Consider the following 22579-nt stretch of genomic DNA (forward strand, 5'->3'; position numbering starts at 1 on the left):
ATGACCAAATACTACTCGAATGTGGATATGGGCTTCTGGATCTTTTCCAAATGCTTCCTGGTATGATAGTTTGATCCAGACTTATTTGTTACATTCCTGGCCCAAAACCTGGTATCAACTATTTCTCTAACATATCTTCAAGTGGGTAATGTTTTTAGAACACTCAAGCCGAGGAATAGACTTCTTTATTGCTAATTAATTGTACTATTCCTTTTTTCAGAGCATGGAATCAGTTTTTTATACAGTACATTTTAAAAGGAGTAAATGTTGTCAGCATCTATCCTGGGCTACTCCACTGTAGTCTGGCAAGGAACCATTTTTGTTGGGTGGTGTTTTAACTATCCACTTTCCCAAAGCACAAGCAACCATGTTGTGTGTATCAATTCTCCCACTCACAACAAAAGGCCTGTACTGTCAGTGTGCAATGTAACTTTCTGACCTGATGAAAATGTTCCACATCTGCACTTCCCTGCCTAGGAAGCCCTAGCTGTCTGTAGCTGTTGGGTACCTGAAATCTGAGGAGTTTGAGGGACAAAATTTATAATTATGGTTACATTTTTTTTTGTTAAGGAGCTAACTTATTTATTTTAATAGGTTTATACAATTTGTTAGTCTCCATTTGCCACATGTAACTTGTTTTCCCCCATTTTCTTTACCTTGTATTTTTCATTCACAATACCTCTTGCAGATCACTCCATAATAGCATAAAAAGAGAGTTAATATGGCCTTTTGGTTTCAGTTTATTGTTTTGTTTATCCATGTTTTTTGTTTTGAGGTAGGGTCTCTGTATATCACCCAGGTTAATGTATAACACACCATGCAATTCAGGATGGTCTCAAACTTACCATCCTCTTTTCTTAGCCTTCTGAATACAGGGATTACACATAAACATTATCAGGCACTAGGAACTGCATTAGCTTGTACATATGCATAGTAGTTTGAGACATAGATATGCCCTAGTCAGTCCCCTTACCTGTCATATGTTTAGTCTTTGGTGCTATAATTTATTCCTCCAGGAATGTCTTTGTGTCTTTTTCTTTATTTCTTTGGAAAACATCCTCAAAGAATAGATTACTGGATCTGAGAACACATGGCTGTGTTATTTTATTAGACGGCACCAGATTCCAGTCATAGGGGCTAGGGCCATTTGCCATTATTGCCAACAATAAAAGAGAATACTTAGTCCTCAAAGAGGAAAGCTGAGGGGGGACCACTATGTAGAAATTGGTGCTATGCATTTTACTAAGCCAGGAGAGTTACATGTTCTTGTCCTGTCCTTATCTTTGAGGGCTTGGTTTTTCTTCCTTTCTGTCTCTTATGACTCTGTATCTAGTCTCCCAGTGTGGGAAGGAAGGTCTTACATGAAGCAGGTAGTTGGTGTTCCCTCAAATGGACCTCTTGAAATACCAAGTGAGAAGGAGTGCTCTCTTAGGGGTAAGGATGATTCAAAATATGTGCAGAAAATCTCTGTAATCCAGGTTCTAAATCTGTGAAACAAACAACTGTAGATTAAAAATATTTGGAAAGAAATTGTACTTTTACTGAGCAAGTGCTGGAATTAAAGGCGTGTACCATCACTGCCCAGCCCTATTGAACTTTTTCAAAAGGTCTTTAGTGTTATTTATCCCTATCTATACTCCAGAAAGGAATTTAAATTTTGTTGTGTTGCCTCACAAAAAGCTATGACTATGCATCTAAGCAGAAGAAAAAAAAATAACGGACTCAGCTTGTGTTTCTCACAAATGTCCAGCTTCGTGATAATAGTCTGCCAGTGCCCCTAACAGTTAAACAAGGTATTATCATATGTCCCAAAAATGCACTCCTAGGTATATACAAAGCTGAACAGCTTTCTGGTTGTTTGGTTTATTTATTTATTTATTTATTTATTTATTTATTTATTTATTTTTGGTTTTTTGGTTTTTTTGAGACAGGGTTTCTCTGTGTAGCTTTGCGCCTTTCCTGGAACTCGCTTTGGAGACCAGGTTGGCCTCGAACTCACAGAGATCCACCTGGCTCTGCCTCCTGAGTGCTGGGATTAAAGGCGTGCGCCACCACCGCCCGGCGGCTTACTTTTGTACTAACTGGGAAACACACTCCTGCTATTACAGCACTAGACCCAATAAAAGGCATATATCCAAGATAAAGGTTAATACATAAAAGTCTATTGTTTTCCTATATACAAGCAATGAACAAATTAATTTTGAAATTAAAAATGTCATTTATAATACCACTCCCCAGAGGGATAATATGATACAGGTATCTTAATATATTACAAATATATGAAGTGGCCTCAATAAAAAGGATAGAGGAGTAACATGCTGACACAGTTAAATTTGGAATGAGTAGAGTCTAATGTTTAAGGCAAAAAAAATGCATATCATTTGGCACTCTAATGGGTAAGGTTGTTTCCCACAAATAAAATGCATATATGTGTGTAATAGGATTGAATGTTTAACAAAATAGATGGTGAACTGTGGGAGAAAAGTTTCTTACAGTTGAAATAGAAGGTTGCACATAAGCAAAGGAGTCTATAATGACCTACCCAGTAATTAACTACAACTGGTAACACCAACATAAACCCATGTTTACCTTTATATAGGTAAAGTAGGTTGCCTATAGAAATATTTACATTTCTGCCTATTCTTTATAAACAAACACCTCCTCTCTCTGTTAGCTGAGGGTCCTAGAAACAATGATATCCCTAATATGCCTACCTCTCTGATATTAATTTTTGAGATACAATTCTCTGGCAAAAGTTATGAGGGCTCCATGGAAAAGTGACTGAATCTAGAAACAGGGCAGGAAGTACTGCAAGAAAACACTCCAGTATTTTGTGGTTGTTGCTTGAAACAGAGACTTCTATATGGCCAAGGCTGACCTCCAACTCTCTATATAGCCTAGGCTGGTCAGTTCAGGCACTTATTTGCTGGTATTATAGGTGTATGTACCATCATGCCTTGCTAAGGTATCTTATAGTGGCAGAAGGCACTAAAAATGCCACAATAAAATAATATAGGAAAACTGGAATATAGAAGCCAACTGAAAAAGCTCCCAATGTCCAAGGCAAAAATGATTTGACTAATGAAATATGTAAAACAAGGCTATATTACACTCAAAAGTATAAAAATAAGTATTCATGAGTCTATACTGCCATAAATACATTACATACATAAATTAATGGAGTCTGGGCATAGCGGTGCTTGTCTTTAACCCAGCACTTAGGGGCCAGAGGCAGTCTGAACTTTGTGATTTGGGGGCCAGCCTGATCTACATAGTGAGCTCCAGGACAGCCAGGACTACATAGAGAACCCCTATACAATTTTTAATTAATTAATTAAATTATATACATATTCTATGTATAGAGATACTAAATTATTTTTATAAATATTCTGCCATTGAGCTGAAACATAATGCCCTATTCTTGAAACTTACATTGCCAATAAAGACTATTTTATAGAGTAGTTTGGAATGAGAGAAAGTATAAATATTAACATCAAGAAACCTGGCAAGCCAGACATGGTGGTGCAAGCCTTTAATATCAGTACTTGGGAGGAGGAGGCAAGCAGATCTTTGTGAGTTGGAGGTCACATGTTCTACAGAATAAGTTCTAGGCCACATGGTCTACACTGTGAGTTCCAGAACAGCCAGGGCTGTGTGGAGAGACCCTATGTCAAAAAACAACAAAAAAGGAAACTTGGCAGACACCACTTATCCTGGTGAGCAAGTCTAATGGAGCATCATCAGTAATAATTAATACTGATCACATTTACTCTTTACATGATGTGACAAGAATGGTATTTTATACATAAGATTTTCTTCCCCCCAAATTGCATTACTGTAAGATATGATGGCTTGTAGCTTGAGTTTTCCTGCCTTGTCCACAGTCAGGACAAATCTTTGTCACCCGCCAGTCCCACAGCCGCTCAGACCCAACCAAATAAACACAGACACTTATATTGCTTGCAAACTGTATGGCCGTGGCAGGCCTCTTGCCAACTGTCCTTATCTTGCTAACTGTGCTTTTATCTTAAATTGATCCATTTCCATACATCTATACCTTGCCATGTGGCTGGTGGCTTACTGGCGTCTTCACATGCTGCTGGTCATGGCAGCGGCTGCAGTGTCTCTGGTCATGGCGGCGGCTGTAGCCTCTCTGGTCATGGCGGCGGCTGCAGCGTCTCCTTCTGCCTTTCTGTCCTTTTATCTTGCCTAGCCACGGCCGATCAGGTTTTATTTATTAACCAATCAGAGCAACTTGACATACAGACCATCCCCCAGCACAGCCAAGTGCAGACCATCTCAAACACCTGCACTCAGGCCCATGGTCCTAATCATCCTCTATACGGACCTGCTGGGTAACGCCACAAAGAACCTGAGAATGGGCTCCCACAGGACATACAGAACATCCCACAGCAATGGCTACCCTTGGATGTCAACTTGACACCGGGGAAGAGTCTCAACTGAAGAAGTGCATCATTAGAATGACATGAGGGAGGACCCAGTCTACTGTGGGCAGTGCCACAGATAGGCAGGTGTGCCTAGTATATGAGAGGTAGCTTAATGTGAAACTGGAAGAGAGCCAGTAGTACATTTCTTTACAACTCCTGCCTTAAGTGCTGGCCCTGGCTTCCCTCAGCGATGGACAGTAATCAGTAACCAGCGAGCTGAAATGAACTCTGTCCTCTTGAAGTTGTCAGCCATAGTGCTTAACACATCAACAGAAAGAAAACCAAGATATTGGTGAAATAAGAAGAAAAACATAAAGCAAACCTATATTGTGAGACAGTAATATCTAACTACTATGTTTCAAAAGTGTCAAGGTCATTAAAACTAGGTGAAGTTAAAAAAAAAAACTCAATAGGTGGAACACTCAGAAATATGATTTTAAAATGTTCCGTACTAACATAAGCAGGCTCCTATACCAGAGAAAGGACACTGAAGCCTGTGAATATGACACATTATTCACTAGGTAATAAAGCATTAGTATTGGTCAGGTTTGGCAAATGAACCATCCTAATGAAGAGCTTTAGAAAGAGTAGATACCTGCTATGGAGTACATGGAAATTCCATGTCATTTTTGTAGTAATTCTGGAAACACACACAAGTGTTCCCCCTCCCCCCAAAAAAAGTCTATTTTGCCAGGCAGTGGTGGCACACACCTTTAATCCCAGCACTAGGGAGGCAGAGTTCTCGGCCAGCCTGGTCTACAGAGCGAATTCCAGGACAGGAACCAAAACTACACAGAGAAACTCTCTCTCAAAAAAAAAAAAGCCTATTTTAGAACAAGTGCAAGTAAAGAAACCAGCACTATACAGATAGAGGTGGTGGTGACCGGTCTGTGGAATGGAAACAGAGACCTTGTTATGAGTTTCTGGGGAAGCAGTCCCTGCAGAAAGGCATGTGAGCACTCGGATCAGCATGTGAGCACTTGATCAGCATGTGAGCACTCGGATCAGAGGGGAGAACAGCAGAGCACCTGTGCATTCATGTGGTTTCCTGCACCATCCTCCTCTAAGACTCCTGGAGGGGCTGTGTGGAAATAGACGAAAACCATAGAGTCCCCATGAATCTCATGGACCATCAAGACCCAAATGAAAACTGTGTCCTAGCAATGAGGGGAAGATAATTCTACTGGAGTCAGATTGGGAGTCTCTATGCTGTGGTTGGGCTAAAGCCTCAGGATCACCACAGTGTCCCCAGAGGAGGGAGGAACTGTGACAAGAAGCATAGGACCAGGGAGACATGGCATGGACTCGCAGTTATCCGGACTTATTCCTGGGCAAAGTGGAGACCTCTCTTGGCCCAGCCACAAGTGTCTGACCAAGTTCCAGAGTTCTTCGTGCAGAGGAGGAGGCAAGGAGCAGACCACAGCAGTTCACATTCTCACTGCTTCCTACACTCCTCTCCACACCCTTGCATGGTAAGATTTATCCCCATTTCACGGATGGCAAGGCTCTGCCTTGCAGCACTAAAGGAGAGATTGAGTCTTCCACCATGGAGCTCCAGGAGTAATACCAACATTGCCTCCAGATTTTACATCCAGAAAACAAAAAACGCAATGACTGCACTCCCCACATGCACAGTGTTCCTGACTGCTTAGGACTAGTTCCCAACTCCTGTATCTTATGCCCAGAAGGAGCAGCCATCTTAGGAGACAGTAAACTATTGACAAAACCATGAAGAACGACACAAGTAATTTTCAGACTTGTTTTCTCGGTGTACATTACTATCTGTTGCAGTTTCACAGAAGTCGGCTGATGCCACATAGAGGGTTCTGAGGCTCATGTACTTGAATTTGACAACACACTCTGAGTATTACTTTTTCCACGCAGTGAGGGAAAACCGGCTACACTGGAATCTGAACATGGCAGGCAGAAGGGTCAAACAGGCTGCAGCTACCAGGAAGAAAGCCTAAATCGAAGCAGCAGCATAAGGTTAGAGCACTCTGCCCAGCAGATGCTGCCTGGGAACTAAACATAAGGGATGTCTTCAATGTCCCTTCCAGGGGCCCTGCAGCCACCCCTGAATTCCCTTGGGCCCCTTGGGGAGAAGGGGTCCTACAAACTTCTTTGCATCCAAAAGATCAGCCCCATCTTCTGCTTGTTCTTTCTCTCATCCTCCTTTACCCTTGCCATGTTGTCAAATTCTCTAATCATGTCCTCATTGCTCAAGTGCATATCGTGGATGGCCTCTTTATACTCCTTGAGGCAATGGGCCAGCCCCTTGTTGGTTTTTCTTTTGGCTTTTCTGGGCAGGGGGTCCTCAGCTGGGCGCTTTCCTGCAGAGCTCCCTTTACTTTCTGGCTTTGCCTGGCTCTCTGCTCTTCCTTCCTGTTTTGCTTTTCTCTCAGGCTCTGGCTGCTCTTGGCACTTTGGTAGCATCCCCTCATCTCCTGCCTTTGCCTGGTTTTCTGACATTTCTTTGTCTCCCAGAGGAAAGGCTACTTCTGTCTGTCCCTCCTCCTGTGGCGCTTTGCCGTTTTCCATCTGTCCTTGCATGGAAGGCATTCGTTCCTTCTCCCTCGAGAGTTCTTCCAGGTCCAGATTTTTATTTTCCTGTCCTGGGGGTTTAGGAGGGGCTGGTGTGGGGAAAGAGGAAATAGAGAGGACACCGAGACTGAGGAGCGGGCACAGAAGGCCCATGCATCTAGTCTTTGCATCTTGCCCTTGAGAATGGTTCTAAACTAAGCCTGTCTGCCCTCCAAGTGTGCCTTCTGCCTGCACCCTCACAGGTGAGGGAGGGACACACTGCAAGAGCTGCCACCTTCCCTGTGCCCCTTCACTGTAGCAAACACTGTGGAATAGGGCGGGGGTGCACAGTGGAGCCCCAATTCTGCCTGTTTCCCTGCCCAGGCTGCTGCTGTATGCTGACCTGCAGGGATTCAGAACAGATCGCCCCTGCTTTCCAGGGGTCCCAGCAGGCAGGCAACAGCAGGCTCAAATATGCTGACAGGGCACAGGGGCAGGGTCTGTGACCTCCGTGAAAAGCTGTGACCAGGAAACTGTCCTGGATTCAGGACTTGTCCTTCTCCATCCCTCCCTGCTCCCCAGGCGCCATTTCTATTCAAGCCTTGAGCTCAAAAGGAGGATGTTCTTCTAACTACTTTGGGGTCTGTGTCTCCCTGTCCTGGCTGGAACTCAAGAGCCCACCTTGGCGCTGAATAGCTTTGGGGTCAGGCATGGAAGAAGGTTGTTTTTGGTTCTTTCTGTCTACCTTTCTCTCTCTCTCTCTTTCCTTCCTTCCTTCCTTCCTTCCTTCCTTCCTTCCTTCCTTCCTTCCTTCCTTCCTTCCTTCCTTCCTTCCTTCCTTCCTTCCTTCCTTCCTTCCTTCCTTCCTTCCTTCCTTCCTTCCTTCCCCTCTTTCTTTCCACACCCTCTCTTAGAGGGCTCCTCCCAGCCCCGGTCCTGAACTCAGACTCCAAAGAGGGGCAGAGAAGGGGCAGTGAAGGCAGCTAAGTTACTGGGTGGGGTGTAGCAGGCAGGCGGGGACACTTGGGGGTGTCTGCCTCCTCTGTCCTCTGCCCAGCGGCTGCAAACTCCCCAGTAGCCTCCATTTCCCATTGCCTCTTCCCTCTACACCCAAGTCCTCCTCCCTTGTCCCAAATTCCACCTCCAATCTTTCCCTCCTAGCGCCCAGCTGGCCTCACCCTGCAGCATTGGCCTCTAGGAGCAAAGCCTCACACTGACCTGAGAGAAGCAAGAACAGTAACCAGGAGCCCAGGGACTTGAGAGGTGGCTCTGGGACAGAGCCCTGGGGAGCGAGGGCGGGGCACTCCAGATGGCAAGTCACGTGACAGCATCCCAGCCCAGGCTTCCCTGCTCCTGCATACTAGCAAGAGTCAGTCAGTCACACAGCACCTCCTTGAATCAGGTACCCCTCACCTCTTGGGTGTGTCTGTTTCTCTGGTTGGAAAGTTGCTTTTAAAAAGAATTTTATTCAATACCAGTTTTTTTCTTCATTTTTACTGGGCATTGTGAAGGAACAATCTTGACAATGTGGCTTTCAATTCTATTACAAGATCAGAATCACAAAGGCAAGTCCTGTAACTGTGAATTGAATGTGGACAGTAGGATATTGCACTTTTGAGAATAAAGTAGAAATTTGTCTCCCCAATTGACAGTTCCTAATTTTATTGTCTGACTTTCACGCATTTTCTAACGGAGAAGGAAAAGTACTTATATTTGAGCAAAGTGAAAGAATGATTAATTTATTTTAAATGGGAAATGGAGTATGCAAGGGGCAATGATCTGACCCTGGATGACAACAATGGTCATCAACCATCCTTCTAGCACACAGCTTGAGTAATCAAAGCACAGCTCTGCACCAATCTTCCAGAGTGAAAGACTCACCACCTTCCCATTAAATTGATCTAATATGGCCTCTATCTATGATGTTCCATGCCCAGCCTCCAGCTGCCTGGTCCCCTGCTCCATCTTCTCCAGAAATTCCTAAAGTCTTAGGAGCTTTCAAAAGATCTCCATCACAAAGCTCTCTCACTTGCATCTCTGACAAACAAATGATGTTGTGTGACTCCATTGCTTTAACACGTTGTAAACAAATAGTCCCTGTTGCTATGTGGGATGCCCCTCTCTCTCCCTTCACCTACCTTGGGGAGGTTCCTTTACAGTAGTCTTGAAACCTTATTAATAGACTATGTTGCCTCTCCTCCAAAAGACAGAAATGGCCTTCTGAATGGAGACAGGCCACTCTCTCCCTGGTAAGAGTTAATCCAGGTGGGTCAGCCAACCAGGAGGCCAAAGGACCCCTTCTCAAAAATGAGGATCCTTCCTGAAAACCATACTAAAAAGCAAAAGGGGACATACTGATCCCTTCATGAGATAATGTGACTCCCCTTCCATAAGGGGTGTCTGCTCCTCTGGCAGGCTCCCACAGAGCTGCAGTCTTGCAGCCTTAGGATCTGCCCACTTTCCTCTCTTTTCTAGGTGTGCTTTCACTAACCCTCTTTCCTTCCCTAACACTGTGAGCTTCACTCTTTCTCTAAAACTCCCCCCCTACCGTGTGTCTTCTTATGAACCCTGTGTGTCAGCCATGGAGGCTTAATTCAGATGGGACAGCTTTCCTCTTTTTCTGCTCATCTCTTTCCTCAGGGCAGCTGAGGAGATTTGCAATTACCTGTCCTGGAGCTTTTCAGTTTTTTTCTTTCTCTGTTTTCCTCCATAGGTTTATTTATTTCATTCTGTGTGAGTATTTTGACTGCATAAATGTCTGTGTACCACTTGGGTGCCTGGTTTGCAAAGAGGTCAGAATTGGCATCAGATCCCCTGGAATTGGAGTTGTGCATGGTTGGGAGCCTCCTGGTGGATGCTGGGAACCAAACCTGGGTCTTCTGCAGGAACAAGTGCTCTAAAGACATTAGGGTTTCTCTTTTAAATTCTAATGCCATTATTCTCCAGAGGCTAGAGAGATATCTCTGTAGTTAAGAGCCCTTGTTCTTCTTGAAGATCCTTGGTCAGTTCTCAGAACCCATATGGAAGATCATAATCATCCTTAACTTCAGTTCCTGGAGATCTAACACACTCTTCAGACCTATTTCAGTGCCAGACACCCAAAGGCTGTACATGTATGCATGCAGGCAAAATACCCACACACATAAAACAACATAAATAAATCTAAACTTTTTATTGTCATCAAATATCCATTGAGTCTTTCCTTAAATTGCATTATTAAAGAGACCAAGATCTTCAAGAAGATTTGCGGATTTTTCTGGACTGAACATGTCGATTTTATAATTATTTTTGTTTTTTATTTCTTTAGACAGGGTTTCTTTGAGGAATAGTCTTGGCTGTTCCAGAAATTACTTTGTAGACCCTGCTGACTTTGAACTGCCAGTCTTCAGTATCTCCTAAAATATATAATAAGGATGAGAAAAACTATTTGCTTGTTTGGGGTTTTTCTCCTCATAGCATAAGAACATTTGATTTTATATATATATATTAAAAAAATCATAGTCTGACCTGAAAAAGTTAGGGAAGTCTGGGCAATTACTGTGACATTAGTCACGGGTTCATAATCTCTTCTTAATTCTTAAGTCTTTTTATGAACTTGGGGTATGCTTAGTTCTCTGTTTCCATTTCCACAAAAGGACACACCTTAGCACTCTTCGCCAGCGCACCATACACTGCAAAAAACGCAGTTGTAAACTGAGGTAGCTGTGGCTTGTTCTGCTTCTCTGATCTTCCAACATTCACCCCAATAACTAGCTTCAGGTGTGTTTTTATTAATAAGACCATTTAAAATTCCTGCTACATCTGGAGCCCAACATTCGTGGTACGAATTCATGAAAAAGCTGCTTGCCTGTGGCCTTTTGGGCCCCTGCTCAGACTGGAGCTACCCTCAGCCAGTTGTGGTGGCACACTGGTAGGATTTACTGAAGAGGCAGAGGCAAAGGCAGGAGGATCCCGAGTTTGAGGCTGGCCTAGGAGACTTCAGCTGGGGCTTAGTCACAAAAGGTGGCAGCTGTGGGACTATGGAGGCATGAGCTGCTGCTCCAAGTTGCCGGCTCCTTTTCATCATGTTGGTGACTGTGGTGATGCTTCTACCTGGGATGAAGGGCTTATTGCTGCTTGTTCAGAGAAGAATTGCCAGGACCATCGTGTTAGAAGAAAGCATTGGCAAAGGTCAGTTTGGAAAAGTTTGGCAAGACAAATGGTGGGGAGAAATTGCTGTGAAGATTTTCTCTTCTAGGGAAGAACATTCATGGTTCTGAGAGACAGACATTTATCAGACTGTGATTACTCCAAACCACAGAGGAGGCACCAAAAAAAAAAAAAAAAAGTCTATAGGGAACCATGACCACGTCTAACAGTGACTTTGAAATCTTCAAAAGGATGATGGGACCCCCACAATGATGATTCCACAAGGACTATGGTAAAGCCATTAAGTTGATTAATACCACCAAGAGATCGACTTTTGCCTACAAACTACTCAGGACAATTTTGAGATGGCCAGCTGAGATGATCCAGCCTGACAGACTACTCAAACAAAAACTTGTGACAAGCCCTGAACTTTCCTATTATGCAGAGACTGGACAAATGATACAAGACTTGACAATTAACCCAAACATTTTCTTTTCAGGATCCCCTCAAGATGTCTTCACCCCCAGAAAGCAGAAAATAATTTTGAAAAAAACGACACCCACATTCCCAAGAAGTGGGCGGGGAGATTTTTGGTTGTTTAATGAGTTATGGATATTGTCATTGTCTATGATGGTTGGTTACAACTTGTTAATTGTTAATGGTCAGGAAAAAAGCTGAACAAGGAGATTAGATTCAGAGGTTTTGTTTAAAAAAAAAAAGAAAAAGGAAAAGGAAAAAGAGAATATATATATGAGGTGATCATTGAGTATACTCTGAGAAAAAAGAGAAATAATAAGATAAATGGGTAGATCACTGAATCTATTCTAAAAAGAAAAAGGGGAAGATATAAAAATGACAAAAGGTATATTATTGAATCTATTATGAAAAGAAAAAAGAGAGAATATGGATATGATAAGATAAAAAGTGAGATTAAGAAATCTACTGTTAAAAAGGATCTACTTGTTTTACATAGGATAAGTAATGAAAATTTTTTTGTCTGAGTTTATCAAATATTACTGGAATGGACATTGTTATATATTAATGGAGTTCTTTGTCTGAATCTGTGAAATGTTAATGGCCTGGACATTGATAATATTATCCCGACTCTGTATATTGTATATACTTATTTGATATAATTTTTCTTGAATTAGTTATAAGCTTTTTAAATTTTATACAAAAAAGGGGAAATGTGGTGGTATTGTGTTCCCCAAAATATTGTGCATGCTAATAAACTTATCTGAGGACAGAGAGGAGAACAGCCACAATATTAAATATAGATGTTAGGCAGTGGTAACACACGCCTTTAATCCTAGCATTCCAGAGATAGAAATCCATCTGGATCTCTGTGAGTTCAAGGCCACATTGGAAACAGCCAGGCATGGTGACACACACCTTTATTCCCAGAAAGTGAGCCTTTAATCCCAGGGAGTGGTGGTAGAAGGCAGAAAGGTATATAAGGCGTGAGGACCAGAAACTAGAAGCATTTGGCTGGTTAAGCCTCAGGCCTTTGAGCAGCACAGTTCAGCTGAGACTCAGAGGCTTCCAGTCTGAGGAAACACAATCAGCTGAGGAACTGGCGAGGTGAGGTAGCTCTGGCTTGTTCTGCTTCTCGGATCTTTCATTATTCACCCCAATAACTGGCCTCAGGCTTGTTTTTATTAATAAGACCATTTAAGATTTCTGCTACAGTAAACCATTTAATACTTAAGCTTATATCACATGTAAGGAAATCCTCTGCTGTGTTTGTGTTCAGAGTTTGCACACTGATTTTGTCATGGTCGATTTTCCCAATCTATGGAGGTTTTTTTCAAACAGTGGCAGAGCTGCCAATAGGCTGGCTGGATATCATTTGATTCACCCACACAAAAATCAAGGTGTGTACATGGGGAGATCTTCAAGTCCTGGATTTGTCACATTGAACTTGACAACTGCCAGTCATGACCGTATGCGGGCTGGTATAGAAACAGGGCCCCCCAGCCCTGCCAGTCTTACAGATCCTGTGGCCCCACAGGGTGCAGATTGGAGCTCCTAGCTCCAACTTGCACCACAGCTTCAGGGCAGTCCAAGTCCCAGGGCTCCTCAATCCTTAACAATAGCCACTGACAGAGCTCTTCTGTAGGTGCGGGACTCAGTGCTCCTTAACCCTTAATACAAACTGAAATGTAGAGAGGCTTCTGGACCCTCCACAGACAGGACTTTCCTTGTCTCTTTCCTGTCACCTTACAGCCCTTCTCCTTCTTCAGTGTCAACCCTGCTAGCTCTCTGACCTCTTTCTACTTCCCCTGCCCTTCTTTACATTAGCAAGTGTTTTTACATCAGAACTCAAAGATCACCAACAGTGACTTAAAAACAACCCTGATTTTGATAATGCATTAGCAGTATTTGAAACTGGCCTACCAGCTCCGTGAGGCTGGGCCTTTCTAATCTCACTCAAGTGAAGGTTTGGCAGGCTGGTCCCTTGCATCTAGCAGTTTCTTCCCCTGCTCAGGGTGTTCCTGATCAAGGAGGAGTGGCTTAAGCCTAGAGATCATTAGTGGACAAGTCGCCCTCATGTTGCCAGCATCATTTCTCTGGAAAAAAGGACCTGGGTGTCTTAGTTACTCTTATACTGCCATGATATAAAACACCACAGACAAAGCAAATTATACAAATCATATTTAATTGAACTTACATGTTCAGAGCGTCACAGCCCATGATGTCTGTGTAAAGGCGTGGCAGTAGAAACACCTGAGAACCATTCACAATTTTACCCACAAACAGAAGGCAGAAACAGAGAAACCCTGGGAATGGCACAAGTTTTTATAAACCTCAAGACCCATGCTCAGGGACACACTTCCCCCAAATGTGCAAACCTCTTAATCCTTCCTATACAGTAGCATCACCTGGAGACCAAATATTCAAACTGATGTGTTGTTGTCATTTATTTAAATAATAATATCCCGTACAAGCGAATGTATATCATATATATACCTTTCTGAGTTTGGGTTACCTCACTCGGGATTTTTTTCTGGCTCCATTCTGCTGCAAATTTCATGATGTCATCTTTTTAATACCTGAGTAATGTTCTATTGTATGAATGTACCCGGCTTTCTTTATCCACTTTTCTGTTGAGGGAAATCTAGGTTGTTTCCAGTTTTTGGCTCTTATGATGAGAGCAGCAATGAACATGGTTGAGCAAGTGTTTTGATATTTTGTTTGTGTTCTAATAAATAAGCTTGCCTGAAGATCTGAGGGTGGAACTAGCCACTAGTTAACCACAGAGGTCTGGAGGTCTGTACAGAGAGGAGACAGGAAATGCTATGACTAGGCAGATGAGAAAGTGATGAGGCAGAGAGGAGACAGGAGCTTGGCCCCTTTAGGTCTGAGCAGTCAGAGAGGTAAGAGGTGACCGTGGCTGCTCCATTGCTTCTCTGATCTCTCAGCTTTCACCCTGATGTCTGACTCTGGCTTTGTATTATTAAGACTAATTAGCTTTGTGCTCCAAGCAAGTGTCCTGAAGGAAGGATGAAGCTTGCTTGGGGCATATGCCCAAGAGTGGTATATCTGGAATTTGAGGTAGATTGATTCCATCTGGAGTACAAGTCCTTCTAAATCCACTCACAGAGAGTAAAGTAGCAAGCACTTTGGGTCCATGGGTATTCACCATGTCCTCTGTATATATATTCTACCTTTCCATATTTTGGGGGGACTTTTATTCATATTTTTATAGAATTCCTGAGTGAATGAACCAGTGGTCTCTGATTCTTGTGTCTCCTTGTTGTTCTGTTCCTCCTGTTGGTTTGCTGGGTCCAACTTGTACTTGATAGTTGTGTTTTGTCTTATTCTAATTTATTCAGTTGTGTTTTGCTGTTATCTCCTAGAAGCCTGTTATTTTGGAATGAGAAACAGAACCAGAGTGGATCCGGATTGGAGGGTAGGTGGAGTGGAACAGGGAGGAGTAGAGGGGAGGGAAACTCTAATCAGGATATATTATGGAGAAAAACCTATTGTGAATAAAAATCATGGAAGGAAGATTCCCAGACTGAAGTATAACACAAAGGAATCATGGTTGACAGAGATATACTGACTCTCATTTTGTTACTAGTAGGTCACTTGAGGATGAGTACTTATCCACCAATGCCCCAAAGCTAGACCACGATCAGCAGTGAAATGTTTTTGTTTCTCCCCTGCCCCTCATCTGACTTTTCCCTCCTTCCCTCCTCCCCTCTTTTTGCTTTTGTCTTCATTTTATTTAGGTTTGTCTCATTCTATGCTACCTTTACTTGTTTGTTAATACTCCTTGTCTTTATCTAGCAGTTATATAGTAAAGTCTTATTTTGATGGCAGTATTTGTAGTATTCCAATAATTATTGAGGTTGAGCAGTGTCCTTAATTGTAGACATGGTCGTCTACAATCTGGCATCTTCTCTGGTTGTATTTGTTACATTTTCAGTCACTTGAACATATATAAAACATTTAATGATTTTGTGTGTTGAGACATACACCAGATGACCCGAGAAAAAGGGGGACACAATGTAACAAACCTCTCATTTCAGAAGCTAACAGCGCATGTAGTGAGATACATAAATGTACAGAAAGAAACAGGACATTAGGGTTTTATACAGAAATAGTTCCCTCAAATTTAGTTGGAATAAATTAAGTGATAAATGGTGTGTGGGAAAGTTATGGAACAAGATGACCAGCCTGTCTAAAATTAGAAAAGAATACTTTTTAAGCTGTGACAGCTAAGGCATGTTTTAAAAGAGAATAGAGGTATAATAAGGAATGTTTCAGGAAACTACCCATGCTCTCAGATAGAATAGCATATTGCTAGTCAGCAAGACATATATTAATTCCACATGACAATGTCAAGGTGAACTAATACTACAGCATAAAGTTGAATTAAAATAGATGGTCCTGAATAATTCAAAGTATTATTTATTGTTATCCTGCCTTGTTTTAAAAAACATAAGGCTTATTATTATTATTGTTGTTATTGTTTTCATTTATTTTAATTGAATATAGATTATTTTCTTATCCACTAAATGTCATAAAAATCCTCTGAACACTAAACTGGAAGTCATGAAATATACTCAAAGGACCAGATGCAGACTCTTGGAAACGCTATGTCGGTGTACTCTGTCTAGCTCATATATGCTTTTATCAGGGAGCTATGCAGCCTGGGGATGTAGCTCAGCGGTAGAGCACATGCTTTGCATGTATGAGGCCCCGGGTTCGAGCCCCGGCATCTCCAGTGTTCTCTTTTTCTTTTGCAGGATGTTCCTGCCGAAGGTACCCCAGACTTTAACTTCTTTCCTGAGGCTATAAATGCATAGCTAATTATTGGATGGAATTGCTCATCTCTCACCGTGACAACAATGTGACCACATTTCCTTGGAGACCAAAATAGTCTGGTGAGTAGAATGTGGTCATGCTTCCAGGGATATGTTTTGTTCACAAAACAAAAAAATCAAAGCTCTGCTTTCCTGCTGGTGGCAGTTTCTCTAATGGATATGCTTTCTCCGGTAATAAAAGGATGAAGAGTTCTTGCTTTGAGAGAAAGGAAGGGAGGGCTGGGCAAAACCATTCCCAGTTACTGAACAGGGGAAGCTATGCTGTCGTCATAGAAACCTGGGTTCCTTATGAAGACTGTTTTCAATGGCGATCCAGGCGGTGTCCTGGAAAATGAGCATTCTTGGTGTTTGGACTGAGCTGACCTTAAGGATTCCTGGAGGTGAGCACTGGAATCTTCCTGAGTGTGGAAAGGCAGATTCAGGGATCCCAGACCCCAGTAGGTTCACCCCCGCTTCGGATTTGTAGGAGTGTGTCTCCAGAAGGAGAGAGACTTGAGACTATTGTGCCTCTTCAGTGTGCTATTCTGTGCAGGGGTGTGCTGGAGCCATTGTCCAGGCTAGGTGTTCTGAGGGAGGAAGCAGGAGGGACATAAGACAATGTGAGCACCCTCTGATCCCAGTTTCCTGCTCTGTGAGAAGGGAATCTCTGTGAGATTGCTCACTCAGGATCGGTGGGACAGTAAGTGGTAAAGCCTAAAGGGAAGTCAATGATTACCCTGCATATCTCAGATGATTATTTCAATATGCAGTTGGTTAGAGGATTTTCTTTTTCGTTTTTAATACTTTGAGGTTTTATTTGCTTTTGAGACAGCAGTTCACTGTGTCCTACCCTGGCTGAGAACTCTCAGTCATTCTCCTGCCTCAGCTGCCTCGTGAAGGGTCTCCAGGTGTGGAACACACTGTGCTTGGCACCAGTTTGGGATTTTAATTTCCATTTTTGTGATACCCACCCTCCAGGTGGCCCTGATGTCTCCTCAGAATCCCTGCCATGATGCTCTCTGCACATGGCATTAATATTTCTAATGAATCACTTATAAAAAGGACAGTCCTATCAATGTCCCCTTGAACAACACACCTGAAAGCTTTCCCATTTCTCAATTTCTATTTTCTGCCTGATTTTGTGAGCTTTTCTGTATGATTCATAGAAATTCTTTATTGACTATATGTTTTTCTAACTTTTCTCCTAGCCATAGAATTATCTTCTCCATTCTCATCCATCCTCTGGAAGAACAGTAGATTTTATATTGTAAGGATTCCACCTTTTCCAGTTCTTCAATTATGGTTTTTGTTTGGTGTCTTGTCTGTGAAATCTTCACTTAGTGCCAGAGACAAGGATTTTCTTCTGTGTGTTCTGTTCGCTATTTATAGGTTTATTTTTTATGTATTTACTTCTCTAATTTATTTTGAGTGGTGTTTGCACATGACATGATTTATATTTATATTTGTGGATATGGATATACACTTGCCTCTGCATTGTTTGCTGAAAGACCATCCTTTCTGCACCAAATTGCCTTTGCTTGTTTGTCAAACATCAGTTCTCCATCATTCCAGGCATGGTCCATATGCCAATATTCCCAGTGCCTGAGAGGCTGCAGCAGCAACATTGTTAGTTCTTTTCAGCCCAGACTCTGCACAGGCTTGATGTCAGCATAGGAAAATGTTGGCACTCAGTAGACAATGGTCTGGAAATGTGTGGCTGTAAGCATGGACTGTAGATTTTGGTCTTTTACTTGCCAATGTTGATTCCAATAGCATGCTGGTTCATATGGAGATATCCTATCATTCAATGCTGTTCTCTAACTTTGTTCTGTGTCTAAGGTTTTTCCCCAAAATATATATTTATCTATAAAGATTATTATTAGTTATCCAAGTTTTCAAAAACTTAGTATATTTTTATTGTGATTGCATTGAATCTGTAGACATCTTTGAATCACTAGACATCTTACTGATCATGAAATGCCTGACCAATGAATATGATATGTCCTTCGTTTATGCAGATTGTCTCCAATTCAGCAATGTTTTAAGATGTTTCAGTCTATAGGCACTATAGATCTATGTGCCCAGATTGTTCACACAATTTCTGCACTTTTTGATTTCACTACACCTGGTATTATTTTTAAAATACAATTCCTAATTCTTGTATTTTCTTTGAAGTAATTATTAAATTCTCTGTGATGCAATAGGAACAAAATGTCAATGATACTTATGAAGGATCCCTTTGGTTGAAAGCATTGATTACGCTGTGATGGAACCTTTATATGATGATTATTGCAGTTTGTCCACATTTCCTTACCAGCATTTAGAGGTTGTTGGCAGTCTATTGGAAGAAATGAGAGAAATGTCCCAGAGACGTGTGAATCGGCCATCCTCACAGGAATCACACCGAAAGAGCATAATTTAGTAGCTTTCAGCATCCCGTGTGTGGTTAGAGATGAATCTGTTGAAGATGGGGTTTTACCTCTTGACCTCTCAGTAAACACCTTAATGAATACCAGGGAGCTAGGATTGTGAGAGTGAGATGTTGTGAATGTGTGAACAGGAATTCCCAGACAGAATCTGGTCTGCAAAGACTGGTGATTGACTGATAGAACTTCAGTGATGTAGAGACCATGGGATGTTGTAGGCCCAGAGCCTAATTACATTTAATTTTGTGCTCTCTTTAGCCCATGAGGAGCCCTTCCTTGCCCTCTGTGTTGGACTGACCTAGCATCTTGTCACTAACAGAAGAAGTTGGACTCGACATTTAAAAACATCAGAAAATATCACTTTTACAAAGCCTTAATTTTCTGCCAGTGAAGGGACTGAGTGTCATCACAAGGCAGCTAATGCCTGTAGCTGAGGTTTCTCTGCTTTACCATAATAGCCTACTTAATATATCCACCCATGCACTTAAGGAGTGCCTTGATTCATAGTTTTCTTCATTCTCTTACTAGAAAAACTTTACGAAACTGTTTCACATTGTTACAGGAAATTTGTTCTAACCTCAATCTGTCCCACTTATATTTTCTTACTCGTATTTGATTCCAGAATAAACTCTATCTTCTTCCTTTGAGGCAAGAGCTGTGTTTTTGTGTTGATATTTGTGTGTGTGTGTGTGTGTGTGTGTGTGTGTGTGTGTGTGTGTGTGTGTGTGTGTATTTCTTAAATCTGTCTCTGAAGATGCCAGGCATATTCATCACTGAACCTTAAATGATGTGCTCATGCCATTCATAGATTAAGAGCATATGAGTATCAAGTGTGGTATGCATTTTCCCTTGTATTCCTCAGCTAATATCATTACCTCAGTGCCTATATTATTCCTGTGGGATATTGCAGAGACTAATAATATATTCGTAAAAGTTAGTTAAATCTATTATTACTGTGATAGGTTTTATGTGTTATAATTCTACTACTGCCTCTTCATGATGATCTGATGTTTAATATATTGCTTACTTATTCTCCATAGTTATTTGTTCATGGATTTATCTCAGTATGTCTCAGAATACCTATTATGATTACTCTCTCATATTGGCATTCTGTGTTTTGATGTTCAATTTGTTCCAGTATTGGCCAGAGGAGTCCATTAAAGATGCCTCTGGAGCTTTCCTGAGTCTAAACATTGCACTGTCTGAGGCCTTGTATAGAAAGGAATTAATGGTGCCCACCTCAAAGAATCATTTTGAGGCCTGAAGAGACAGAAAGCAGACACTTGTGTTGTGTGTGTCTAGTAAGGCAAATTTCCCGTGTCTCTTTCACGCTGTCAATGTGATGACTCTGGCATGAAAGTAGTTCATGAGTACACACAAGGGAGAGCACTTGGCAAAGTATGGCAAATGAACAAGCTCTCATTTCCATCATGTGTACACATTCCCAGGTATCACTGTGTGTGTCCATGGTGATGTGATGAGCTGGGAAGAGGAAAAGCGTCATTGTATACCTTCCACTGATGGAGTCTGCACAGGTAAGGCACTGCCATTCCATCCCCTGGGTTTTATTGCTTTCTCGTTCTGGATTCCTCAATTTCTTATGTTTTCTTTCCCCCATGCTACCTCTAGTCTAAAATGGAAGGGTTTATTCTCTGCATTCCAGAAGGAGCAAGTCCTAGAGAAGAATCCAGTGTGCTGTGACATGTGCCTGAAAGACAGGGTGAAAAGAATAAGAGGTATTATGGGTAGCTTATTTCCCTTCCCCCATCCTTCTCCATCAGTATGCTAACAATATCCCATTCTGTCTTCATCTTCAGGGTAAATATATTCCCATTTAAAAATGCTTGGTCTTCTCAGATGGATGCAAGGGCCAAGGCACTCTGGAGTAATTATATTACATCAGCTGTCCCAGAACTGCATGGTAGTTTTTGATTATTTGTACTTAAACATGGTGAGTGCCTGCATGTCTACTCTTTTTGATGTTATTGTTAATATAGAGGCATAGAGGGCAGGCTGGATATATTGGTGTGGTGTGGAAGGCAGGCAGGTGTACTTAGGGAGTTCTGACTTCTCTACCCAACTTGCCTTTAAATCCATCTGAATATGCCCCCTACTCTGTGACATACACAGTGTCTAGATGCTTGTTCCAGTTACATCTTCTCAAGAAATTCCTCTTTTGTTATGCCATGCCTGAAGCCTTAGGTGCTTTAAAATGATCTCTATCACAAAGCTCTCTCACTTGCATCTCTGACAAACAAATGATGTTGTGTGACTCCATTGCTTTAACAAGTTGTAAACAAATAGTCCTTGTTGTTATGTGGGATGCCTCTCTCTCTCCCTTCACCTACCTTGGGGAGGTTCCTTTACAGTAGTCTTGAAACCTCATTAATAGACTATGTTGCCTCTCTTCCAAAAGACAGAAATGGCCTTCTGAATGGAGACAGGCCACTCTCTCCCTGGTAAGTGTTAATCCACTGGGGTCAGACAACCCGGAGGCCAAAGGACCCCTTCTGAAAAATGAGATTGTTTGCCCTAAGCCATTCCAAAAACACAAAAGGGGCCATACTGATCCCTTCATGAGATAATGTGCCTCCCCTTCCATAAGGGGTGTCTGCTCCTCTGGCAGGCTCCCACAGAGCTGCAGTCTTGCAGCCTCTAGGATTTGCCCACTTTCCTCTCTTTTCTAAGTGTGCTTTCACTAACTCTTTTTCTTCCCTGACACTGTGAGCTTTCTTTAAAGCTCCTTCCCTACCCTGTGACTGCTTATGAACCCTGTGTGTCAGCAATGCAGACTTAATTCAGATAGGACAGCTTTCTTCTTTTTCTGCTCAAGATTTGCAATTACCTGCCCTGGAGCTTTTCAGGTTTTTCTTCCTCTATTTTCCTCCCTAGGTTTATTTATTTTATTCTATGTGAGTGAGAGTTTTCTCTGCATAAATGACTGTGTACCACTTGGGTGCCTGGTATGCAAAGAGGTCAGAAATGGCATCACATCCCCTGGAATTGGAGTTGTGCATGGTTGGGAGCCTCCTGGTGGATGATGGGAACCAAACCTGGGTCTTCTGCAGGAACAAATGCTCTAAAGACATTTGGGGTTTTCTTTTAAACTTTAATGCCATTGTCATCCAGATGTTAGAGAGATGTCTCTGTAGTTAAGAGCCCTTGTTCTTGTTGAAGACCCTTGGTCAGATCTCAGTACCCATTCCAGGTGTAATTTTATTTCCTGGGGATCTCACATGCTCTACTGACCTCTTCCAGCACAAGAACACAATGTCTGTACATGTATGCATGCAGGCAAAATACCCATACACATAAAAATTATAAACAAATCTGAACTTTTTATTGTCATCAAAAATACATTGACTCTTTTTAAAAAATTATGTTATTAATAAGCCCAAGAAACCCAAAAGGATTTGCTGTTACTTCTGGAATCAATATGTGCTGTCGGATATGGTTCTGTATGCTGTGCATATATATTGGTCTCATGATTGATAAATAAAGCTGTTTGGCCAATGGTGAGGCAGAATAAGTTTAGGTAGTACATTCAAACTGAACATGGAGATGAAGAAGGGTGTAGTTGCAGCAAATGCTGGGAGCTGCCTCCAGGAGAAGCAAGATGTGAGAGAACAGATAATGCCATGAAGCCAAGTGGCCAAACACAGATTAATAGGAATGGGTTGAGTTAAGTTCTAAGAACTAGCTGGCAAGAAGCCTGAGCCATACGCCATACAGTTTGTAATTAATA

At 42.0% G+C, this 22579-nt stretch overlaps 1 protein-coding gene, 1 long non-coding RNA gene and 1 other non-coding gene across 12 annotated transcripts in view; 2 read left to right on the top strand and 1 right to left on the bottom strand.

Annotated features, from left to right (window-relative positions):
- Positions 1 to 6557: 6557 nt before the first annotated feature.
- On the bottom strand, positions 6558 to 7007 carry LOC102916595 (uncharacterized). The gene has a single exon (XM_042269821.2). It carries the CDS (start codon positions 7005 to 7007, stop codon positions 6558 to 6560), a length of 450 nt encoding a protein of 149 aa, XP_042125755.2.
- A 9250-nt stretch (positions 7008 to 16257) lies between these two features.
- On the top strand, positions 16258 to 16329 carry Trnaa-ugc (transfer RNA alanine (anticodon UGC)). Its single transcript has one exon. It is a non-coding gene; the product is annotated as a tRNA-Ala (tRNA).
- A 295-nt stretch (positions 16330 to 16624) lies between these two features.
- LOC121826045 (uncharacterized) overlaps positions 16625 to 22579 on the top strand; it is a 49691-nt gene continuing 43736 nt past the window's right edge. For 9 of the 10 annotated variants that reach the window (XR_013048307.1, XR_013048312.1, XR_013048305.1 and 6 more), the window contains exons 1-4: positions 16625 to 16809; positions 20283 to 20369; positions 20498 to 20570; positions 20652 to 20785. This is a non-coding gene — a long non-coding RNA (uncharacterized LOC121826045). Of the gene's footprint in view, positions 16810 to 20282; positions 20370 to 20463; positions 20571 to 20651; positions 20786 to 22579 lie in introns of all 10 variants that reach the window. The other variant, XR_013048306.1, reaches the window with a different exon arrangement.

The sequence above is a fragment of the Peromyscus maniculatus genome, chromosome X (assembly GCF_049852395.1).
Source record: "Peromyscus maniculatus bairdii isolate BWxNUB_F1_BW_parent chromosome X, HU_Pman_BW_mat_3.1, whole genome shotgun sequence".
Lineage (NCBI taxonomy): Eukaryota > Metazoa > Chordata > Mammalia > Rodentia > Cricetidae > Peromyscus > Peromyscus maniculatus.